This window comes from Arvicola amphibius, chromosome 5 (genome assembly GCF_903992535.2).
Source record: "Arvicola amphibius chromosome 5, mArvAmp1.2, whole genome shotgun sequence".
Taxonomy (NCBI): domain Eukaryota; kingdom Metazoa; phylum Chordata; class Mammalia; order Rodentia; family Cricetidae; genus Arvicola; species Arvicola amphibius.
In genome coordinates this window covers 102823505-102849850 of record NC_052051.1, presented here as the reverse complement: position 1 = coordinate 102849850, position 26346 = coordinate 102823505, and the positions used below count along the sequence as shown (strand labels likewise).

The 26346-nt window shown below is 39.6% G+C and overlaps 1 protein-coding gene across 1 annotated transcript in view; it reads left to right on the top strand.

Moving 5' to 3' along the window:
• Positions 1 to 21929, top strand: part of Tpgs2 (tubulin polyglutamylase complex subunit 2) — a 65533-nt gene extending 43604 nt beyond the window's left edge. The window contains exons 3-7 of the mRNA XM_038329551.1: positions 2017 to 2104; positions 4529 to 4654; positions 16744 to 16857; positions 18560 to 18720; positions 20022 to 21929. Coding sequence (XP_038185479.1) covers positions 2017 to 2104; positions 4529 to 4654; positions 16744 to 16857; positions 18560 to 18720; positions 20022 to 20258 — 726 coding nt within the window. The 3' untranslated portion in view covers positions 20259 to 21929. The remainder of the gene's footprint in view (positions 1 to 2016; positions 2105 to 4528; positions 4655 to 16743; positions 16858 to 18559; positions 18721 to 20021) is intronic.
• Positions 21930 to 26346: the final 4417 nt, after the last annotated feature.

Below are 26346 nucleotides of genomic sequence, written 5' to 3'. Positions count from 1 at the left end.
TTCTGAGTGCCCAGACACTGTCTGTCTTGAACCTGAGCAGGTCTTATGTGTGCTGCTATAGTCTCAGTGAGTTCTTCAGTCCTGTTGTATTTTGAAGACACTATTTCCTTGGAGTAACCCATCACCTCTGGTTCATACAATCTTTTTGACTTCTATTCTTCATAGTTCTCTGAGCCTTGGATGGGAGTGGGAGGTTGATGAAGATATTCCCTCTAAGACTGAGTGCTGCAAAGTCTCTCGTCTCTCCCTCTTTGCACATTGTCCAGTTGTGGTCTCTGATAATCCCCATCTACTGAAGAGGAAGCTTCTCTGATATGGATTGAGCAAGACACTGATCTATGGGTATAGTTGTGTGTCATTAGGAGTCATATGCATACTATGTTCCTTTAGCAGAATAAGTAGTGGATATTCTCTTAGGTCCATAACCTGTCTAGTCTTGGGTTCTTGATCATCTTAGCAACATGAGGTACAGATTCCATCTCATTAAATTAAATCAAAAAGTAAATGGTTACTTCCATAACATCTGTGCCACTGTTATACCAGTATATCTTTCAGACAAGTCACTGTTTTGTAGGTTACAAGGGTTTGTAGCTCTGTAGTATTGATGATAACCTTTTTTTTCCAGTAGCTCTTTTCTGCTGACCCTCTCAAAAGTTAGAATCTTAACAATTCATAACTGCGGGTGTCCTATTTGAAAGTCCCAAGAATGAGCAGAAGACACTAAAGTCAAGCCCTGCTCAAGCTAATGTACTAAATAGAAAGTAAAACTTTAGAATTTCGTAAGTGTGATTGGGAAGTATTTGGTTTAAAAAATAAACACACACACACACACACACACACACACACCAAACAACAAGAAACAGAAAGGAAATTTAGAAACCTAATTCACTAAAATGAAAACTGCTGTCCATTTCATAACGACAAATGCTGCTTAAAATCACCTGTAAGCTAAGTTTTCACATAAAATTCTTGAAGATGTTATCATAACTTCTCAGTCTTCTTTTCTCCTATCAGGTTGTGCCTCCCCCACCTCAAGTGTTCTGTAGATTTCACCTTAGAGTGTATTCTTAAACCTTGATTAGCCATTTAAACGATAGTGCCCAAGGTCACTCAACTAATGGCTGAGTTGGAAAATGAACCCAGATTGTCCTGCTGCAGAACACCACACTTAGTATTTAGGACTGACAGTATGAAAAAAGTGAAGGATGCACACAGTGGTCGGTATCACACCTTATAAGGATCCACAGAGGCAGAAGCTTGAAGTTGCTACTGTGTTGTCTTTTTGCCTCTGTAACCATATCAGAAATTACTGGAAAAGATTCCAGGAAGAACCTGAAGAACTTAACCTCTCTCTGCATTTCAGGGATTTGTGTTAAGTAGAGAAGACTAATCAGGCCTGTACATAGGTATAAGTGAGTTACATTTTAAGGGTTGCTCCTATTACTGTCTGAAAAAAAAAAAAAAACACTAAGCTGTTCCTTTATTCTCCACACCTCCAGTTTGGGTGACATTTTTTTATCCATATGAAATACTTTTGTATATACTATTGTAATCTTTGTGTTAAGAACTACCAAAATAGATTCATGTTAGTAAATGCTGTGGAAATAACATACAAGGCACACTTTTAAGGTGTTTTCCTCTCTAATAATTTGTCTCAAAATACATGTACATGGATCTGCAGTTTATGGCAATCTGCTCTGATAATGTCACACTTTACTTGGAATATCCTCTTGCTACATCCTATTGTCCCCTCTTAGCTTTTACTCCCTTTGAGCACCCTCTCCAGCTAACATATCACGGCAGAACAGAGACCTAATCTGCTTTATCCGGACACACACAGAAACACACTGGTAACTGTTTGCTCGGCCCAGTACCTGTCTAGTAATTTTATAGGCAATATCCAGCTTCCAACATGGAGGATAAAGAAGATGGTTAACATTGTATGTAGAACTCTGAGACATTGCCTTCATCTGCTCCCCAAGCCCTGGCCTAACACCAAGCAATTTCTGATTCTAGAAAAACAACTGTGTGATGCCTGAAGATGTGAGAAACTTCTATTTGATGACCAATGGTTTTCATATGACATGGAGTGTGAAGCTGGATGGTAAGTCAGCCTCCTTGATGTTGGAGAACACTTTCCTGGTAGAGGTTAGATGAGCAGCTCTGACGGTCCTTAGAATTGTAAGATCTTTTCATCTATACTATTTTTGTGGGTCTCAAGTGTCAAATCCAGAAGCTGTGATCCCCTCCCCCTCCAATGCTAATCAATGCTATCAGTGCTTTCCCTACTCTTACAGTGTTTGAGCCTGAGTTGTCCTGATCTAGAAGTCCAGTTTAGAGACTTCTTGCTAGAGGAAATCATTAGTCACCACATAGAGAACCCAGCCGACTCAAACATAAAGCATCTGAGAACTCTGTAGCTACAGCAGTACTTTCTACTTTCCTTGAAACAGCTGACCAAGCTCCAAATGTCATTCTTACCACTGTGCAACTTTAAGGCTCTAACCCTCAAACCAGAGTTTCTCTTTTTTACATCAATCACCTCAGCCTACATCACCAAACACCTATGTTCAGGCTTTTATCTAAGCCATGTATCTATACCTAAACATTTGCGTTGCAGATGTAGAAGCCCAGCTTATTACATGCCAGAGATTTCAGATAGTATGTAAAATGTGAGAGGTGGTAGACACTACATATGTATATGAAAATTCTTCAAAAAGTTCATAAGTTAGGAAGTCCTGAAGTACCCTTTGGGGCCCAGCATGTGCCTGGCACAGTCTTACCAGATGTGACCTCAAAGAAGCCTTTATTACTTTATAGCCTAGCCACATCTCTACATGATCTTGGACCTAGGTAAGCACCTATAGCAAGATCCCCACTGCTGCTGTTAAGGGGCAGTGACTTCTGTTGTACAGAAAAGCTACACAACTGACTTCTCCTTTCCGTATCTTCACCTCCTGCTAGCACATCTGAGTTGCCTTTATTGATGATTTCTAAAACTTCTTTTTGTCTCTTGTACCTAGCCAGAGGTACTTTTTATAGATTGTTAATGAATAGACCAAAATCATTCTATTCAGTGGACTAAAAACCTTGTTCATACTTGTAATATCTTCTTCTGTTACTTTATTTCTCAATCACGGTCTCTTTATCCCCATTACTTAAATGGCTTAATGTAGTGCCAGAAAAGGAAACAAAGCTGAAGAGATGACTGGGTTAAGAGCATTTACTGCTCTTCCAGAGGGTCTGAGTTTGGTTCCCAAGCATCCAAGTAACTCATGATCACCTGTAAATCCACCTCTATGGGACCCAGTGACTCTTCTGGCCTCCATGAGCATCCATACACATGCCAGACACTCACATACACTTAAAAATTAATTAAAGGTAGCAGAGGTGGCCTTTAATATTTACTTTAGTGATCTTTCCTGGTATTCCATGATCTATATGCCTTTGCTCATTCTAGCCTTTTTAGATTTCTGAGTTTTTATTTGCCATTCTTTATCTATCATCTTATATCAACAGGGTTCTATTATGGCTCAGTGGTTAAGAGCACTGCTTGCTCTTCCAAAAGTTCCAAGTTCAATTCCTAGTAACTACATGGTAGCTCACAACCATTTGTTATGAGATCTGGTGCCCTCTTGAGGGAGAGACCTGGTCAGCTGTCCTCATCAATTAGACCATGAAACCTAATATGGACAAGTTCAAAAGAACCACCATATATGGGCTGCCCATGCGTGCTTCAGCATTGCCAGGGCATAAATTTCATTTTCATTTCTATATAATATAAGGCAACATGTAGTATGCTGTTTCTTAGTTATACACAGTTCATAAAAGACCAGACCCAACAAACAAGAAGGGTGCTAAGTTCTCTATATCAAGGGAAAATGACAAACGGAAGGAGAGCTATTTTCCATCATGAAGGTTTATAATTTAAAAAAAAGTGTTTATTACATAAAGCTACGTTTCCATTGGAAACTTTAGTTCTTACCAGGCAATGGTGGCGTGTGCTTTAATCCCAGTACTCAGGAGGCAGAAGCAGACGGATCTATGTGAGTTCAAGGCCACCTTGGTCTACAGAGTGAGTTCCAGGACAACCAAGAACATCTAAGGCTACAAAGAAACTCTGTCTCCCACAAAACAAAAACAAACGAACAAAAAGAAAAAAAAGAAAGTAGTTCTGTCTAATACAAGGGAATTGAGTGAGAATATGTTTTAAGTCATTTAGTCTTCAAACAGAGTTACTGAGTAAATTTTCTAGCCCTTGTGAATATCCCATTAAAAACTTTTCTTCAATGGCGCCATAATAAACATGGTTAGAACTGCTCATCATCCTTGGAGCCCAGCTCCTCAGTTTGTTTGCATAAAATGCTAGTGTTTGGGGCATAAGTAGTGAATGCTCCTCTTCTGTGACCCTCTCTCAGGCTCCTCAGCCATGGAGCCACTCTCAATGGGTTTACTGGGTCAGCCAAGCAAAATCACTTATGGTCACCATTGTCTAACCTACCACTTGTCATTCTTTTTGTTCCCATAGAACACATCATTCCACTGGGAAGCATGGTGATTAATGGTATTTCAAAACTGACTCAGCTTATCCAGTCTTCTATGTATTCACTTCCTAATGCACCAACTCTGGCAGACCTAGAGGACGATGAAGAAGGTACCTGGTGGAACTCTTGCTTTGGGTTAGAACTTAGCCCTCTTGGCTCACTTTTATGAAACAGAACTATAGGAATTGTGTTCCACTAAACTGCAACTCTTTTTCATCCATAGCTTCTGGAAATAAGATAGAAACAGAAGAAAACAAATACCAACAATCAAAAATTTCATGAAGGAAATTCTAGGGTCGTGTCTTTTATTTTCTTTCTTGTACCCATTTTAGTGCCAGTCATGTAGTGGAGGCACTTAATAAGTTGTTACTGCAGGAATCAGTGTTGTGGATTAAAATTCACTCAATTCAGAGGCCAGCCATGGTGGCACAGGCTTACAATGTCAGTACTTGGGAGACTGTAGCAGGAGAATCATGCATTTGAATTCAGTCAACTACATAGTGTGACCATTTCTAAAACAATAGGATTCAAGAAATAGGGAGGTCTAAATACAGCTACTTTTCTCCCCATTCCGAGCTTTAATCACTTTGCCACTAGAGAATGAGATGGCTTACAGGCCAAATAACTAGAAGAGACTAAGAGCAGTGGTGTGCACATAAGGAGTTCTTTAGTCAGAACTGTGTTTAACTGCTATGGCAGAATCAGTTACACCGTCTTCTGAAGTAGAAATCTGAGACTAGACAGACCATTGTGGCTTGATTGAGAAAGGCAGTCTCCAGGCTTCCTGCAGCACCAGCCTTTTGGTATATTGTGTTGTGTTTTGTTTTTCTTCTTGGTTGAGATATATATAGGCTCTACCTATGGGCTTCAAGTCTCTGCTCCTGGGGAAAGAAGAAAAGACAAGGTAGGGGAAAGGATCTTGGCAAAATCTACCATTTTTCCCTTATCAGAACAACTATGTTCTCCAAAGCCATTGACCAGAGCATTGTTAAAGCAGGGGAATCTTGAGGGTATTTTAATTTGTAAAGAATTATTTCTTCCAGTGGACTTGGGAATTAATTAAGAAAAGGAAAACAGACAACTTATTTCTAAGCCTTGAAGGTTTACCAAAGTCCTTGTAAAGGTAATAATATAAAGCGTTCACTCATAACCAGTTGATCAAGAAATAATAGTACCAGAGTGGTCAAGGGTCTGAAAAAAAAAAGAGACTGTCGCTCAGAGAGCTTTATGATCACCAAGGACAGTGAGATTGGTTACAATGGCTTAATACATGTATGATAAGTCTTCTCTAAAAGGCAAAGAAGTAGTTAAATAGATAGGCTAGGGTTACACTCTCCTTGAGATTAGAAGACATGAATCAGATTAGAGAACATATTTTCACAAAAGACTTGAACAAGGAGTAGGGACCACAGTGCTTATATACCTATGGGTATAAAAAACACTGAGCCTTCTGGTTTCTGCTGGGTATATGCATTTTACAGTAGTCTAGACTTCGGTATCATTATAGGACGTGAGGAAGAAACATGTTAAGTAAACACTAATAAAAGAGAATGTTTTGGCGCTAGAGAAATGCCTCAGTGGTAGTTAAGAGTGCTCTTACAGAGGACTGAGGCTTCTAGAACCCACATCATCAGGAAGCTCACATAAGCATCTTAATGCTAGTTTCGGGGATTCAAATGCTCTCTGCAGGCACCTGCATGCAAGTGGTGCACATAAAATTATACAGTCATACACACAAGGGAAGTAAATTTGTTTGGGGGCTAGGAAGATAGCCCAACAGGTAAGAGCACTTTTTCTTGTAGGGGTCTGGGTTAGCTTCCCAGCACCCACATGCTAGGCTCACAACCAACTTTAACTTCAGTTCTCAGGGGCCTGATGTCTTCTTCTGAACTCTGCAGACACCAGGGCATGTGTATGGTGCACAGACACACATTCAGGGAAAAATACTAATAAAAATAAACTAAACTCAATAGATCTGAATTCTTTTTGCTCTTTAGAAGAAAGTATCTACAGATTTGAAAGGATTCATCCAAAATGGGGAGGAAGAGAAGAAGAGAGGGAGGGAAGGAAGGAAGAAAAGAAAACACATCTGTACACCCTGATTACTGGGGAGAGGGTGACAAGCTTTTATACTTGTGAAGAAATAATAATCATGTTAACACACTAATTGAGTTTCTTGCATGTGGTAGTGGAAATTAGAAAATGGTGAGAAACATTTAGTGGTTATTGGGGGGAGGGTGGATAATGAAAATTGAAAGTCCTGTATATGCATAGTAAATGTACTTTTTGGGTTATAAGAAGAAAGTCATAATTTCTAGGACTGTTGTGTATAACTTTTGAAGAAATACAAGGAATATTTTTAAAAACATCCTGTTTTAGTTAAACCTAAAGTTATAAAGAGAGGCTAAGTTAAAGTCTTGTAGGTTGATTTGTAGTCCATTCCCTGAAACAGTATCAAGTCATAGATCCCAATTCTTCAGTGTAACCTTCTTCTCAAGCTGCAGTTTGAATTGGCGAAGATCAGATCATGCTGGAACAGGACGAACAATATAAAAAGAAGAAATTTGGAGACAGGCACATGTAAGAAGAGTGCCATTTGAATATAAAGGCAAAGTTAGGGGTGATTTTTCTACAAGCCAAGAGCATGTGTGTGCACATACATACTTGAGCAAGAAACAAAAAGCTAGAAGAGCAGCCAGAACAGATTCTTCCTCACAGCCCTCAGGTGGAGTGACCTCTAGGCACTTGGATTTCAAACTTGTGCCCACCAAGTCTATGAGACAAGAATTCTGTTTAGGTCACTGAGTTGGTGGTACTTTATAACCGAAGCCCTCACATGGAGACAAAGCTGGCAAAGCAAAAGGTTTCCTTTATTGTAGGAATGAAGTCTTACACCTTATCGGGAGCAGCAGTGCCTTGATATATCAGTTTTCTGTGCCTACCAGATTACCACAAATTTAATGGATTGAAACTACACAAATCTATTGTTGGTTTTGTTTATCAACAGTTTCCATGAGTTAAGAATTCACATACAAGGTAGCTGAGTTCTCTTCTTAGCTAAATGCCCTGGCACTTTTTGATTAAAGTAGTCATATGGTTCTAATTATGTGAGAAAAATATAAGTTAACTATTTATTCATCTAAAGTAAGGACAGAGAGAGTGGCTCTTGAAAAAAATTATCTGGGAATGAATAGAATTCCAGTCTGGCTTGTGGTTATAACAGAACCACAAGTATGCCCAGAAGAGTTCCAGGAAGGAGGGGCTTTGAAAGACAAAATGAAGTTCACATAAGTTGCCTAGAAACGTATTGAAGGCCACTGTAGACTTGGTGTTAATCATTGATAGAGATAGCCATTGAAATTCTCTATTGAATTTTTGCAGTCTTAAAGAATTTATTTTAAAAATTAATACAGAAAAATGTGATATGTAAAATGAAAGGAATATGCAAATAAAGCATGCATGAGATGCATGAGATGGCATAAGAAGAACACCTTTGACTTGGAGGAGACCTTTTAATACTTTGTACTCCAGACATAGGAATAAACTTCTCACTTCTTCATGACCTACCAGCTCTAATTTGGGGTGGACAGTGACTTAAGTAACTTTGATACAATAAAGGAATAAAACTCTTTATTGGCATCTCCAGTCTAAAAGGGGAGGAAAAGGAAGAAAACATAAAATGAGAAACATAATGGAATAAAATGAAATAGATTAATCATTGTAATAAGTAATACTAAATTGAATCTTCCTTTTGAAAAAATTCTATTAGACCAAAATAAAAAACAGAACTTACCTGCATCCTACTTTTTAGGAGCACACTTAAACTGGTGAAGATGCTTCCTCTTGAGGTAATGGCAATGGGTGATTGAGAACAGCCTTCCTGCTGAAGCTGCAAAGTGGGACAGCATTTAAAACTCATCTTCCTAAAAACATCTAAGAGCTACCAGCGTGATGAAGAAAAACATCAAAGCAATGTCCGGGAAGAAGCTAGAGAATCTAGAGAACACTACAGTGAAGACTGGCTTTTGCCAGGGTCTTTATTCACAAGAGACAGTATGCAACTGAAAAACTGAGTATGTACCCATTCCTGAGCCAAAAGAGAAGATAGATTCCAGGGCCGTGAAAGATGGTTCCCATTGAAAACCACTCTACTCTTTGGGTCGGCACTGCAAAGTGCTGTACCCAAGGAGACAGCGTGAACTAGAAGAAACAACTCTTCACCTGGATTGAAGGTCAAGTGTGAGTCATCTGTACATTGAAGCAGCCAGAGAGTTCACAGAAAATGTTAAACCCCTAAATTATATTAAATTAATTCTAGTTTTTTCATTGAAATTAATGTTCTATTTAATATAATTGTATTTTGCAACATACTTGTAATTTCTAAAAAAGGTCACTTAATTCTACAATAAAAATTAACATTTCTGTTAGGATCTAGATTTATCTCTCTGATCATGTGTGGCATAAACATGGTAAATGAGAAATGTGATTGTCAGCAAATGGGCCAACCTTTCTGTAGTTATTTTCTTTTTTGTTAACTTTTTTATTAAAAATAGATTCTTCTCTCATACAATAATCCCAACTTCAGTTTCCACTCCTCCTGTTCCCCTCCACAAACCAATCTCCCTTCTCCTCAGATCCACTCACCTTCTTTTTCCTCATCAGAAAGGAGCAGGTCTCCAAAAGATGATGGTGAGAACAGGACAAGGTGAAAGCCCTCATACAGAGCTGGACAAGGCAACTCAATAGGAGGAAAAGAGTCCCAGAAGCAGGCAAAATAGTCAGAGATTGTTAGGAGTCTCACAGTAACACCAAGCTAACAGCCATAACATAAACACAGGGGACCTGGTGCAGACCCATGTAGGCCCCGTGCTTGTCATGTTATTTAGTCTTTGTGAGCCCTGCTTAGTTGATTTGGTGAACCACGTTCTCCCAGTGTCCTCCATCCCTGATGACTCCTCTTCTACAGGGTTTCCCGATCTCCAAAGGGACAGACCTGATGGAGGCCTCCAGTTTAGACTCTCTGCCTCCTTACTCTCCCCGCCATGTAATATCTGACGATGGATCTCTGCATGTGCTCCTATCTGCTATAGGAGGAAGCCTCTCTTATGACAACTGGACAAGGCAGCAATCCTTGGTTTCTGGGATATCCAGTCTCTGGTTCCTAGCTATCTAGGCAGTGTAGGGCATGTGTTCCCTCTCGTGGGGTGGGCCTCAAGTTAAACCAAACAATTGTTGGCTGCTCCCACTTGTTCTGCGCCACCACCGCACCAGCACATCTTGCAGGATGTGCTGGAGATGGAGATGGAGAGATGTAGATGTAGAGGTTTGTGGCTGGGTTGGTATCCAGGTTTCTCTTTGCACAGCCTAGACATTACCTTCTCATGCCAAAGACACTAGAATGTAGGGGTGAAGGCTCCAAGCCCACACCAGCTCAACCTCTGTGTTCAGTGAGCCGAGTGGAAGTGTCCTTGCTGATGCCCCCTAACCCACTATCAGTTTTAGAGGGTGACTTCTGTCCTAGCATCAGCATGGGTTGTTTAGAGATCTCCATAGGACCTCCTCAGCCAACAACTCTACCAAATGGAAGCCTTGCCTGGCTATAAAATATGACCAATTGAAATTCCATATCCTTGAATACTAGGTGTCTTCACTAAGATCAACCTCATAGGTTCCAGGAAGTTTTTTACTGCACTAGGTATCTCTCCCACCCCCACAATGCCCCCAGTCCCAGCTGCCTCTACCACACTCTCTCCTTCCATCCCCCAAACACACACACACACACACACACACACACACACACACACACACACACACACACACCTGATTCCCCCATGCTCCCATTCCTACTCATCCCGGGTCTGTCCTCAGAATCTGTTCTATTTCCCCTTCCCAGGGAGATTGATGATTACCATATAGCTCTCCTCTCCAACCTCTCTGGGTCTATGGATTGTAGCTTAGTTATGATTTACTTAACAAATAATATCCACTTATAAGTGGATACATGCCATTTTGTTTCTCAGATTCTGGGTTATCTCACTCAGGATGATCTTTTCTAGTTATATCCATTTGTCTACAAGTCTCATGGTGTCATTTTTTAACAACTAAGTAATGCTCCATTATGTAAATGTACTACAATCTCTTTATCCATTCTTTCATTGAGGGAAATGTAGGCTTTTTCCAGTTTCTGACTATTATGAATAAAGTTGTAGTGAACATAGTGTGCTTGTGGTAGGATGGAGCTTCTTTTGTATATATGCTCAGGAGTGGTATAGCTGGATCTTGAGGTGGGTTGATTCCCAATTTTCAGAGAAACCTCCACATTGATTTCCACAGTGGCTGTACAAATTTGCACTCCCACCTGTAACAGTATAAGCTGTCACTTGGGTTATTAACCTTATCTATTCTAACAGGTATGAGATGGAATCCTAAAGTAGTTTTGATTTGCATTTCACTGATGGCTAAGGATGTTAAACATTTCTTTCAATGCTTCTCAGCCATTTGAGATTTCTCTGTTGAGAATTCTCTGTTTAGATCTGTATCCCATTTTTAATTGGATTATTTGTTTTTTTAATATCTAGTTTCTTGAGTTTTTTTTAATATTAGACCTCTATTAGATGTGGAACTGGCTAAAAATCTTTTCTCATTTTGTAGGTGCCTTTTTATCCAATTGATGGTGTTCTTTGCCCTACAGAAAGTTTTCAGTATCATGAGTCCTATTTATTCATTGCTTATCTCAGTGTCTGTGCAATCCGTGTTCTGTTCAGAAAGTTGTCTCCTGTTCCAATATGTTCAAGGCTGCTGCTCCCCACACTCTTTTCTATCAGTTTCAGTGTATCTGGTTTTGTGTTGAGGTCTTTGATCCACTTGAACTTGAATTTGTACAAAGTGATAAATATGGACCTATTTGCATCCATCTATGTGCCAACATCTAGTTAGACGAGCACCATTTGTTGAAGATGCTTTTTTTTTTCCAGTGTGTATTTCTGACTTCTTTATATCAGGTATCTGTAGGTATGTGAACTTATTTCTGGGTCTTCGAGTCAGGCCCATTGATCAACATGTTTGTTTTTATGTCAATACCATGTGGCTTTTATTCTATAGTTCTGTAGTACAACTTGAAATCAGGAATGGTGGTACCTTTAGAAAGTGTCCTTGTGTTAGGATGTAGCTTCTTTTATTATACAGAATTGTTTTAGATATCATAGGTTTTTTGTTTTTCTATAAGAAGTTGAGAATTGTCCTTTCAAAGTCTGTAAACACTTGTGTTGGAATTTTGATGGAGATTGCATTGAAACTGAAAATTGCTTTTGGTAGAATGGTCATTTTTTTTTTACTGTTAATCGTAACGATTCATGAGCATGGGAGATCTTTCCATTTTCTGATTTCTCCAATTTCTTTCTTCAGAGACTTGAAGTTTTTATCATATAAGTCTTTCACTTTCTTGGTTAGAGTTATACCAAGATATTTTATATTATTTGAGGCTGTTGTGAAGTGTGTTGTTTGCCTGTTTCTTCCTTAGTTCCTTTTGTTTGTCATTTGTATATAGGGGAACGACTGATTTTTTTCTAGTTAATCTTATATCTAAGCACTTTACTGAACATGTTTATCACCTATTGTAACAGAAGGGCCTGCTTAGTTGGGGTTTATGTCTATTTTGTTGAATAATTTGTATTGACATTAACTCTTCTTTGAAAGTCAGCTAGAATTCTGCTAAAACCATCTGAACCTGGGTTGTTGGTTTTTTGTAACCTAGGAAACTTTTAATAACTTACTCTGTTTCACTAGGGATTGTAGGTATGTTGAAGTTTATCTGATTTTAACTTCGGTAAGTGGTACCTATCAAGAAAGGTATTTGTTTCTTTTAGATTTTCCAATTTAGAGAAGTATAGGTTTTTTAAATATGTCCTTATGATTCTCCAGATTTCCTTAGTGTCTGTTATGTCCCCCTTTTCATTTCTGATTTTATTAATTTGGATATTCTTTCTTTTAGTTAGTTTGGATAAGGATTTTGTCCTGTTGATTTTTCTAAAAAAAAAAAATCCCAACTCTTTGTTTCATTGATTCTTTCAGCCTTCTTTTTTATAATTTCTTGACATCTGCTCATCTTGTGTGTGCTTACTTCTTTCTGTTCTAGAGCTTTCTGGTATGCTGTTAGGTTGCTAATATGAGAGCTTGTCAATTTTTTTATGTAGCCATTTCATGCCATGAACTTTTAGTGCCACTTTTATACCCATAAATTTGGGTATGTTGTGTATTTATTTTCATTGAATTATAAAAAGTCTTTAATTTATTTCTGTCTTGAGCTATTTTTCATTGGGTGAGAGTTGTTCAGTTTCCATGAATTTGTAAGCTTTCTGTTGTTTCTGTTGTTGTTGATGCCCAGTTTTAATCCATGGTGATTTTATAGAATACAGGGAATTATTTCTATTTTCATGTATCTGTTGAAACTTGCTTTTGTGTCCTAATATGTGGTCAATTTTTGGGAAAGTCCCATGAGGTGCTGAGAAGAAGGTGTATTCTTTTGTGTTTGAATGAAATGTTCTGTAGTCATGTTCATTTGCTTTATACTGTCAGTTAGCTGTAGCATTTTTTCTGTTTAGTTTATGTCTAGATGACCTGTCCATTGATGAAAATGAAGTATTGCAGTCTCCCACTTTCAGTGTATGAAGGTTAATGTGTGATTTAAGCTGTCATAGTTTTCTTTTATAAAGGGGGGTACCCTTGTGTTTGGTGCATAGATAGTAAGAACTGAAATGTCATCTTGGTGAATTTTTCCTTTGATGAATATGTAATGTCCTTCTCTATCTCTTTTGATTGATTTGGCTTGAAGTCTATTTTGTTAGATATTAAGATTGCTACATCAGCTTGCTTCTTAGGTCTGTTTGCTTGGAATAATATCTTTTTCTAACCGTTTATTTTGAGGCATTGTTGATGTTGAGGTGTTTCTTGTATGTTACAAAAGAAAAGGTCCTGTTTTCATATCCATTCAGTTATTCTGTGTCTTTTTATTGGGGAATTAAGGCCATTGATATTAAGGGATATCAATGAACAATGACTGTTAATTCCTGTTATTTTGTTGTTGTCTGTGGTGGTGGTCACAGTCTCTCTCTCTCTCTCTCTCTCTCTCTCTCTCTCTCTCTCTCTCTCTCTCTCTCTCTGTGTGTGTGTGTGTGTGTGTGTGAGAGAGAGAGAGAGAGGAGAGAGAGAGAGAGAGAGAGAGAGAGAGAGACAGAGCGAGAGCATGCCTCCCTTCTTTTGGTTTTGCTGATGTGAAATTATTTATTTCCTCCATTTTCATGTATGCAGTTAACCTCATTGGTTTGAATTTTTTCCTTCTGGCACTTTGTGTAGGGCTGGATTTGTAAATAGATATTGTTTAAATTTGACTTTTATCATGGAATATCTTGTTTTCTCCATTTATGGTGATTGAACGATTTCCTGGGTATAGTAATCTGGGTTGGTATCTGTGGTCTCCTAGAGTCTCCAGTACTATTGAGAAGTCAGGTGTATTTTTCTAATAGAGCTGCCTTTATATGTTACTTGGTCTTTTTCACTTGTAGCTTTTAATATTCTTACTTTGTTCTGTATGGTTAGTGTTTTGATTATTATGGGGTGAAGGTGATGTGGGATTCCCCTCTGTATACTGTGAATACCATTGGTTAATAAAGGAACTATCTTGGGCCTGTGCAGGAAATAGAGGTGGGCAGGGAAAATTAAGCTGAATGCTGGGAGAAAGGACACAGAGTCAGAGAGAAACCATGTAGCCCTACCGGAGACAGACACTGGAACTTTACCCAATAAGCCACAGCCTCATGGCTATACACAGATTACTAAAAATGGGTTAAATTAAGATATAAGAGTTAGCCAATAAAAAGCTAGACTTAATAGGCCAAGCAGTGATCCAAATAATATAGTTTCTGTGTGTTTTTTTCGGTTCTGGGCAGCTGGGATGAACAAGTGGTCTCTTTACAACAGTGAGGGGACTTTTTTTTCTGGTCCAATCTATCTGGTATTCTGTATGCTGCTTGTACCTTTATAGGCTTCCCCTTCTCTTGGTTAGGAAATTTTTTTTCTATGATTTTGTAGAAACTGTTTTCTGAGCCTTTGACTGGTATTCTTCTCCTCTATTTCTATTATTTGTAGGTTTGGTCTTTTCATAGTGTTCCAAATTTCCTGGATGTTTTGTATCAGGAATTTTCTATTCTATCTTAAATACCTGATATTCGCTCTCCTCTCCTCTCCTCTCCTCTCCTCTCCTCTCCTCTCCTCTCCTCTCCTCTCCTCTCCTCTCCCCTCCCTTCCTCTCCCCTCCCCTCTCCTCCCCTCCGCTCCCCTCCGCTCCCCTCTCCCTCCCTTCCCCCCTCTCCCCCTCCCCCCCCTCTCTCTCCCCTCCCGTCTCTCACTAGTTGCAAGGAGAGGGGGCCCTTTGTTTGTTCCATCCACCAGGCTAGCTTACACCTGAAATAACCACACAGAAACTGTATTAATTAAAACACTGCTTGGCCATTAGCTCTAACTTCTTATTGGCTAACTCTTATATATTAGTTTAACCCATCTCCATTAATCTGTGTATCCCCACATGGCAGTGGCTTACCATGGCATCTAGGCATCTGGGCTTTGGGGTGATTTGTTTGTCTCAGTTTGATGAGAATTTTGTTCCTTGGTTTCTGTTTCCTCTCTGGAAACAGTAAAACAGGCTGAGTGTTTTACTGGCCTGCTCAGCTGGTGTATGCATGGTGGGTGGGAGGTCAGGAGGAGATAGTTTGAGTGATCCACGGGAAGCGTCAATGGGGTTGTGGTGGGAGATACCACTGGTGTTCTGTTGCAGCTCTAGAGGAAACCCTGAGAATTGGTTCTGGGATAATAGAGAGAGGGGGTGGAGGTCTGTGGACTGCCTGCCAGGTGTTGCCCTATAGCTGGCCACCTGGGTTGAGGGCTGGGACAAAGCAGTATGACAGGAAGGGAAGGACTGATCCTAGGTTTATGGTCTCAGTATCCTGGCAGATACAAACAAAAATTCACTGCAGAAAAAAAATGTAAAAATAATTATGATGATTATGGTGTAACTTTGTAAAATATTCTAAAAGCTATAAATTCTGTATTTTACATAAGTGGTATGGTAGATGAATTATAACCTAAATAAGCTTTCATATAAAAAGGAGGTGACATTACCCAATACCTTGGATTTTTTAAGTAAGTTTTCAGAAAGTAAATTTTAATAAAAACTATGTAGATAGCTAAAGAAATTCAACCCCATGAACAAGAACCAACATAAATTATAAATAGCATGATGAACACTGGGGTTTCTCCCTAGTGTTGCTTCAAGCACAGGCTCTAAGACAGTGTGCTTATGCTGATGGAGTTAACACCAAAGGGAAGCTTCAGGGAGGAACACACGATTGAGGCTATAGACTTGGGACAGCATCCAAACACTAAACTTATGCTTCTGGTAATGGCAGAAGACAGTCCCACTGTTCCTAACTTCTTCATGTTTTCTCTTTTTTGGCAAGGTCTTGAACTTGTAAGTTATATAGCTGAGGTGACCCTGAACTCTTAATTCTCCTGCCTACACCTCCCAAGTGCTAGTATTATAGGCTAAACCATCAGACCCAGCTTCTGCCTGAGAAATCCTAATAGTAAGGCCAAAGTATTTGCTTCTAAGTAGTTTATCTGTGTCTAAGAACAAAGCTCAAGAATATTTATAGAAATAGAAAACATCTACCACTCAGTAATTTCTGGCATCTAATCAAAGGTTACCAGTCAGGAAACTACAGTATTAATGGGGGAAATAAGTTAATTAGAACAAATCCAGAACTAACACACATTTTGGAATCAGCACCAGAGGATGATAAGATGTATACATATCACTGGAAGGTGGAATAAGTTATGATTCATCCACCCCTGTAGACCATGCATCCCATTCTTAATACAGTAAACCTAGGAAAGGGAAGAGGCTTCTTTGGCACCCCAACATTCATGTTGCTCTGCCTTAATGTGGCTCCATTCAGTGTTCTTTCCCCAGACTGCCTGTCAGTTTCTATTGATGATAAGAAAGCCTGATCCGTCAGTGAATCTCACAGCATTTAGAGCATAGAATCTTTCACCAGTTTTTCATCTTTGCACAATTATATATAGTGTTGTGTAGTATAGTGCTGTATCTGAGTTGTTTGAACATTACTATTGATTTCTGGGTTTACAGCCAGTGAAGACCAGCCAGAGAAGCCTCACTTTGACTGTCGCAGTGTGATATTTGAACTGGATTCGTGCAACGGTAATGGGAAGGTTTGCCTCGTCTACAAACATGGGAAACCTGGTAAAGATCATTTCCAAACCATGATTCTACAGTATGGGTGTGGTCTTCCCTGAACTTGCCTGTCAGTCATCAGTGAACAAAAAGCTCTCTGAGATGCTTTCATATCTCTTCTTTGTACCAAGACTCAGCCCCTGTGGTCCCCTCTGAACAGCTCCCACTAGGCTAATATCTATATTCCATCTCCTTGTGTGAGTCACTTTGAACAGTCCGTGGGACACATGAGAAAGCTTCAGGAACGACTCATTCTGTTCATATGGTTGTGCTTTTGATAAGCATTCAGGAAATGTGGTACCTTTTTAAATACTTATATATGTAGGCCAGTTAAGAGCAATAGAAACCTGAATTACTAGACCTCAAGTCCCCACATTGAAAATCAAGAGAAAGCAGGGCTAAATGATAGTTACTGAGAGACTATGTATACCTAAACAGAAACCACTGCCTGCTCCTACAGACTGAATCTAGAGCTGATCACATTTAAGCGCTCTCCTTACCTCTTTCTGGTGGTATTAGGAGGCATAAAGATTAGAAATTACCTCTGGGGAGAGGAGATTGTTTCCAGGTAAAGCTGCTGTAGCAAAAGACTTGGAGATGCATTGTAAACAATGATTGGAATTAGATATGAGGAAGGAGTGAAGGGATAACAAAGCAGAGTGACGGATGGCTAGAAGCCAGTATCATGAAGAGGTTCAACTGATCTGTGGTAATGACAGTTCTCTTTGAATGAGCTTAAGTGTTTAGCCTGTGCTCATCTCATTCAAAAGAGATGCAGCACTTCCTCTCAAGCAGAGCTTGGAAGGCCTTCCTCTCTGAGCAAAAAGGTCTGGACAGTCTAGAAGACTAAAGAGTTGTTCAATGCTAGTTAGGAGAGTGGCAAGGTTCAAATGAAAATGGGCAGGTAGTTTTGGAGAAGGAAGAGAGTAGGTGGGAAACACCTAGGGGAAGGTGTTACAGCTTTCTAGAAAGCTAATGAGCCAGAATAGGCTAAAGGTGACAGAAATGGAAGGTCACAAATGGATATAAGATAGGAGTTGGCGTGATAGTGCCTGTGTTAGCTGACGTAGGATAGGATTCATATGAGCGGGGTTGCAGGAGTGAGATGGTATAGACCAGTGCTTCTCAATCTGTGGGTCACAAACCTTTGGTAGTCAGACGACCTTTCACAGGGATCGCCTCAGATAATTGGAAAACATAGATAGTTACATTATGATTCATAACAGTAGCAACAAAAATAATTTTATGGCTGGGGTACACCAACATGAGGAACTGTATTAAAGGGTGACAGCATTGGGAAAGTTGAGAACCACTAGTATAGACTCTTTTGCATTGGATTTTTGTTATTATTTGTTTTCAAAGCACTTTTGATTAGAGACCTCTTTTTTAAAAGATTGATCCTTACAGTTTTTTTCCATCAAAAAAGGAGGAAGTGCTGAATCCACACAGAACAGAAGCATCTACTGAGATAGCCTTAATGAAATGCCTTATAGTCAAAGCCATTGTGTGATCAATCGGGAATCTATGAGTATCAAATTAATGAGAAAAAGTAGCCATGAAAGAGCAGAACTGGGGGGATAGAAGGAGAAAAGAGTTTTATTTTATGCTTTAAAACCTTTCTACTGTGAGTTTCCCTTAACTTTCAATGTATATTGACATTTTAGCTAAAAGGAAAAACATAAAGCTGTCCCTTTCTTCTTATACTGTTTAGGATTAGCTCATGACACTGAGATCTGGTTCCTGGACAGAGCATTATACTGGCATTTTCTCACAGATTCCTTTACTGCCTATTACCGCCTGCTCATCACCCACCTGGGCCTGCCCCAGTGGCAATATGCCTTTACCAGCTATGGCATTAGCCCACAGGCCAAGGTAAGGAGAGAACTACCACCATCCCAAAATCTGTTGTGTATCAAGAATTTTCTGTGAAAGTGTGAGATTCCAAAATCCATCTGCAGTAATAGATCAAGGGGTGAAACCCATATTTTCAATAAGCAGTGGGTCCATTGTTGGCTGATAGCCTCACATGATTTGGATCTAATTAAGTAATCAGGATCAACTGGTGTGTTATTTTTAATTAAATGTCACTGGGGGCTTGGGTCCAGATAACTGGTTTTTTGATTGACAATACAAACACTTAGAAGGATTAACAAGTTTCTACTTGCCCTCTGCTCCTGGTATCCATCTCCATTGGCAGGCACAGTTGTCAGTATGTATGCCCTCCTTGAGAGACTCATTACATGTAAAGCATTAATGCATGGGGGTTTTGTTGGTGGTGGTTTTGTTTGTTTGTTTGTTTGGGGTTTTTTTGTATTTTTGTGCTAACACAAATGTAGCGATTCTGCATTTTTATCTTTTCACTTAGCATCCCATATGGGTACATATAGAACGATCTTCTGCATACAGACTGGGCATCATTTCAAACATGAATGCCAGGCTTATACAGCCTGCCCTGAAAATACCAAGTGGTGGCTAGAACTTTTTACTGGAATGAACTGGTCTGGTCTAAAGAAACATCATAGTGATTTCTTATAGCACTCAATTAGCAAACAATTAGAGACTGCATTCCACTGCAGCTTGACTAGATACGGCTCATTCTTCTCATATCTTCATAAGAACAGCTTCCATGTAATCATTGCTCTGAAGTGTTTTGGTCAAACAGTGGCACAAAAGAAAAAGAAAATGTGGCTGTCCTTTTTTCCATAGCTTTCTGAGCAGCTGTAGGTGTAGAGTACCAGCGCACAGCTTCCCATATGAAAGTTCTGCACTCACTCACCTCTGCCACACCACCTGGAATTTCCATGGTGGGCACCATCTGCTTTGATGGCAAGTGGAGGACATTGTCCTCTGGTGAGTTCAGTAGTTCTCATACTGCACTGGATATGCTTGACCAAGAGCTGAGGGGGGTCTTTCATCACTTACTATAGTTTTTAAGGCAGTTTTTCACTTAAAAAATGTATAAAATCAACATTACGTCACTGGATGTGTAGACCAGAAATGTATTTGACTTTATAGCTTTTTGAATTTTGAAATAATCACATATACTTTACCAGCTGACAGTTAAAAAAAAATGTGGGTTAGTGATGGTCAGTTTGTAATGTCTGTCCTATGTGCCCCTGCTCTCAGCACATTTCCCCTTCAGGCTGTGACTCTTTCTCACTTCTGCCTTACAGCAATGGTTCAGTATGTACAAACCCATCACCTATAACAACACAAGCCTGCTCACAGAAGAGACCGACTCCTTTGTGAATAAGCTGGACCCCAGCAAAGTGTTCAAGAGCAAGAACAAGATCTTAATCCCCAAAAAGAAAGGGCCTGTGCAGCCTGCCAGTGGCCAGAAAGGACCCGGGCCCTTAGCTCCTCCTTCTGCTAAACCTTCCTCTGGCTCTGGAAACCCTGTCCGAAAATAAACATCCCATCAGCTTCACAGCAGTGATATCAACGCACAGATGCCCTATGATGGCCCTATCTGCAGGCAGTTTGTGACTGCAGGCATTCTCCTGGGGACCAAAGCCTTAGCCAGGAGTTGGGAAGACCACATAAATTCGCCCCAGGACTCCTCCACAGGTTGTGCCAACCTCATCTCCAAAACCAGCTAAGACTTTCAGGTGTGTCTAGAGATACTTTTTTTTGTTTTGTTTTTACGTTTATACCCAATCCTTAATGTCTTAGCAGTAATTAGGTCCTCCCAAATAAACCCATGGCTCAACTCATTATCATCATCAGTAACAACTAGTCATGTGACCATCTCAGTTATGAAAATTTTATACCCTCAGTTTCATTAGCCACATTTCAATTATGCACGTGATAGTAGATTCCATATGGGATAACACAGAGACAGGGAGCATTTCTGTCATAGAAAGGTTGCACATGAACATTTTCATACTGTCAGTGTATAATGTTAATACCTTAGCTTTATAGGCTATATGTTTTGAGAAGACACTTTCACAGACACAGTCTTGTGTTTTTTATGATCCTTACCACAAACACATCTCACTTAAGTCATTTCTTTTTTTAATTTACTATAAAAACCCATGTTCCTGATCATTTTCCTGTTTCCAGCTTTGTATGGATATTTCTACGTTTGCCAAAACCAACTTTTTAAGAGAGTGACTCGTGCTGTATTTTATCTTTTAAAGCCAGTCTGTTCACAAGAACTTTTAGCTGTTCTGCTTATTCACAGTTGGGAGCTGTCTCTCCCATCTACCTCTGTTCTAAGCAGTGCCCTGCCTGGAACAGTGTGGGTGCCAGGAGGCCTTTGTAAGCATGTCCTGTAATTCAGAAGAAACATGGTGGTATTAGACACTGAGCCATCCTACAGGTTTATCTTCTGTTAAATATTAGGCATATAGCAAAATTTTCTCTGATTTTCAGTTAAGAATATCTGATTCCTTCCTCTGCAGTCCTAGCAGTGGGTAACCTCAATGTTCTTTTTTTGGGGGGGGGGGCGGTTTCGAGACAGGGTTTCTCTGTGGCTTTGGAGCCTGTCCTGGAACTAGCTCTTGTAGACCAGGCTGGTCTCGAACTCACAGAGATCTGCCTGCCTCTGCCTCCCGAGTGCTGGGATTAAAGGCATGCGCCACCACCGCCCGGCTAACCTCAATGTTCTTAATGGCTACAATTTTTGTACTGATATTCCAGAGGTAGAAAAATAAAGAGTTCTGAGGAAGGGGAGACTGCATACACCCTTTCTCTTTGGCTAGCATACGCTTTCTTGATATTTTCTACCAGTGGTTGTCCATCCAGGCTTTGTATGCTGCCTCTTCCTACTAGTGACACTAGGCTTCTCTTTTCTGTTGTGTGATGGGAGCTACAGGTCCCTGTCTCTCTCTATCTGCCTGCACTCCTCTGACATCACTTTGAATATTTATGAACATTTCAAATTCTTGTTTGGGGAGCTGGAAAGATGGTTTAGCAGTTAAGGCATGCACTGATAATGCAGAGAACCCAAATTCATCTTTTGCACCCACATGAAGTAGCTTACAGCCACCTGTAACTCCAACTCCAGGGGACCCAAAGTACCCTCTGGCCTCCACAGGAACCTATGCACACACAAAGAATAAAAAGACTTGAAAAACTTATTTTTTGTTGTTGTTGTTGTTGTTCATTATAATGATACTCAGGAAGGGGTTGGGGTCTTCAGTCTTTGTCTTAGGATCTCTATTGCTGTGAAGAGACATCATAACCATGGCAACTCTTATAAGGAAACATTTCATTGAGATGGATCACTTCCAGTTGAAGAGGTTCAGTCCATTATCATCATGGCGGGGAGCATGGTGGTTTGTAGGCAGACATGGTGCTGGTTACCTCTTGATCAGAAGACAACAAAAAGTGGTTTGTGACACTAGGAGTAGCTTGAGCAAAGGAGACCTCAAATCCCACCCCTACAGTGACATACTTCCTCCAACAAGGCCACACCTCCTAATAGTGCCACTCCCTATGAGCTTATGGGGCCAGTTACATTCAAACTACCATAGTCTTTCTCCTCCTACCACTTCCATACTGCCAGGAAATCTAAGAATTAGTCATCAAAGGACTGGCAGACTGCCTGGCTGCATCCACATTTTTTAATAGTTCAGATACTGCAAGGTAAGTGCTCCAGTATATTTTGGGAGCACACAGAGCTCCATGTTAGCAGTGTATTCCAATGTTTTAAAACATGCTGATACATGATCCTAGTTTATGTTTCAAGACACTATCTGTCTTTATAACCCAGGTTGGCCTCAACTTTGCATCTGTCCTGCCTCCATTTTTCCAATGCTGGAATCGGGGCACGTACTACCATACCTGTCCACTTCCAATGGAAAAGTGTTTAAAAGGACATCAATCTATCTTCTGAAGCAAAAGCAGCTTCAAAACCAACCATATAACATTCAGTGTGGCAAAAAAAAATCTTTATGTATAACTTAATGATGATATGACTGTTGTGACTGTGTCAGATTATTCATAACTTAGGAGATAACGTGAACCTTTTTAAATGATTTATTGCACTTGAACATTTAGAAATGTGTAACAGTTCCAAGGAAATCCAACAGTACCAGGCCGTCATTTGTCTGCTTTTGTGTTACAATTAGAAGCAATCACATTATCTCTGTGTAGTAGGTATTCTTCGCTTGGTATTTGTGGAACTCTTGAATTTGATAACACAAATGAAACGCCAAAGGAGTGGTGAACAACACACACATCTCTGCTCATGTGTATTCTTATCTGTCTCACCATACTTCCCTTAAAGAACACACGAGGCCAGAATTAAGCAGAGCAGTAAATCAAGTGAAACCCTGTATAGGTGGCCGTGGGTGAACACATAGGCCACTCACCCAGGGAACTGGCTCTTATAAGAGAAAAAGGGGCACTTCTAGCAGAGTCTTAACATGGAAGATGAATGAGTTAAATGGGAGAAAACATCCATGAGGCTGATGTTTTTAAAAATGCAGTTAAGTCAAGTGGTGGTGGTACATGGCTTTAATCCCAATACTTGGGAGACAGAGGCAGGCAGATTGCTCAGAGTACAAGGCCAGCCTGGTCTACAAATTGAGTTTCAGGACAGAAAAACCCGGTCTCAAAAAACAGAAAAAAAAACTTTTTAAAAAGTGCAGGTAAAACGTTAGTATATGCTATACAAGAAACTTAACCGCCCAGGAAAAAAAATCCCTGTTTTAGAGTAATAAAATGAGAACAGAACTGAACACCTCATGCTGTACTGATGTAGCTAGTATCACATACCACACACAAAGTGTCACGTCACCCTGCTTGTAGGGAGGAAGCCAGGCTAAAGACAAAGATGAAAGGGTCCAGCTAGTATGCACACAATAGCCTATAGAATCTAATGCTTAAAGCTGTGATCTCTAGACTTACAAATGTGCACCAAAGGTACTGGTATCACATGGAAAATAAGATCCTTGGATCGCAGTTCAGATCTACAAAATCAGAACTGCCAAGGAAGATTCCAGGTATCAGGATTCTCTTTCCTTTTTTTTTAAGACAAGACCTCACCATGTATCTCAGACTGACTTACAGCTATGTAGTCTCCTGCCTTACACATACAGACACATCCTACCTCTAATGTTTTAATTACAGATGTACACCACTATGCCCACTGTGGGATTTTAGTCATTCTGCTTAAGGTCTGAGTTGTTTGGTTTTAATTTCATGAAAAATAAAAAATCTTTTTTTAATCAACTAAAGCATATATAATACCTGGAACAGAGGGGCTGAAGATATGGCTTAAAGGTTAAGAGCACCGGCTGCTCTTCCAGAAGACCCAGGTTCAACTCCCAGTACCTACAAAGAAGCTCACAACTATAACTCCAGTTTTAGAGGATCTGGTACCCTCACACAGATATGCAGGCAAAACACCAATACACATAAAATAAAGTAAGTTTAAAAAAAAATTTTAAGAATAATAAATAGATTCAGGTGATGGTGGCACATGCCTTTAATCCCAGCACTTGGGAAGCAGAGGCAGGCAGATCTCTGTGAGTTCGAGGCCAGCCTGGTCTACAAGAACTAGTTCCAGGACAGGCTCCAAAGATACAGAGAAACCCTGTCTCGAAAAATAAAAAAAAGAATAATCACAGTTTTTCACTTTTGCAAAATGTATTTTCCTATTGTGAAGACTATTAAACATTTACAGATATGAATACAACAGGTGCCCATCACAGTTTCAATAGTTACTGAGTCATGGCTAAAGTTTTAGTTATACTCCTATTTCTCCATATTCCTATTTCTCCAAATTTGTCTCTTAAATAATTGCAACCTATTAGTTTTAAAGCCATATGTCTTCCTTAGGTTTTAGAAGTTGCTCTGGTAGTTATAATGCATGTTCCTTTTTCTGTTTAAAGCGGTAGTTCACATAGGGTCCCTGGTCACACTATTTGTGCAATGTAATTCTGACCATTACAGCTGAATGGACTATAGGTAGGTAGCAAACCATGGCTGTGCTCTTAAATTTGTAAATATGTAGATAGGTCCCCACTTGGCTTCAGTCAATCCCACTTTGTACCATAACCAAAAGCAATTTATAGAAAATAGTATTTTTCTTACAGTTCCAAAGGCATCCATAATGGCAGGAGAGGCACTACTGCAGGCAGCCAGAGCAGGAAACTGAGACCATATATTCACCTGCAAACATGATGCAGAGAAACCAGGAGCAGGGCAAGGGTATACTATAACTCTAAAAGCTCACCCCCTTCCTCCAGCAAGGCACACTTCCTAAATACTCTATGGCCTCCCCAAGCACCACCAATCAGGGACCTACTATGTCAACCTATGGAGAATACCAGCCAAGCATTTTCTTACAAACCCACAAAGCCTCCATAATGGAGTTGTGACTGCTAAATGAGTTCAGGCATAGAATCAGTACTCAGAAAAGGCAGTTGCTGTTTTTCCTGTTCTCCCTTTATAATGTGATCCCATTGTTTCTAGCTGGTGACTGTCTGCTAGCAGCTGTGCTCTCCTAAGTCATTCACTCTTTGTTCCAAGACACCAGTTTGGTTCTCACCTGTGCCTTTTTACCTGCCGTTTCCTGCTGAGCTTCAGCTCGAGTGTGCCTCTACCCAGAGCTCAATGAACCCCCAGCTCTCCTTTAAGGAGATTACCATTCAGTGAATTTTGGTCACCTTAGCTGACCTCTGTGGTTCCAGTGTATTTTTGTGACCAGGGTTTTTTGTGCTGCTTTGGAAAACCATTCTAATCATTATGGAGTCCCATGAACCATTAATATATAAAATTTAAAGTTGGTTATCCAAAATTTTGCATTAAGTAAAATGTGTCATATATTAGGACAACTAAGAATTAATGAGAAAAGGCTATGAAACTGCGTAATTTTTAAAAAAAAAATTAAGACAGTAACTGCCTTATTTTAGAGTCTGGATACCTTTAGTCTGGCTTATGGACTGTATTTTTCAGAAAACCCTGTCATAATGAAATACATTACACATTAAGCCACGAGTGCCCCTCACCTTTTCTGCACCATGTATTTTCTACCCAGAAGTCTAGCTGACTGGGTATCCCACCAGCAGCTATCTTGATAAGACTCTTAAAGAACAAAAAAGTAACTTGTGAAACATGCTGGGATGTACCACATCTTATCCTGTGTCTAGGAAACATTCTTCAACATCGTTGATGCTCCATTTCTTCAGATGTAAAATGAAAATTTATGGAAGGTCTGTAAAATTCTATTAAATAATGCAAATCAAGTACATGGAGATGGTTTCAATAAGCAATAGCTTTTTAAATAGCATTCAGAAAGTCCATTTTCTCCCCATGAATTACCTAACCAATAGAACAGACTACTCTAATGGATGATATTTTGAGAAAATTGATGATCTATTTTAATACATATCTTCACTGTCTATTTCAAAGTCATTAGCTTTCTTTTAAAATTGAAAAGACATTTCATTTCTTAAGCAATTTGGTACTTTTGTGGTGTAGTTATCTCTCTGATAAAATGATTTCTAATCAAAACTAGAAATAGCTAAAGAATGGTGGATAGCTGAA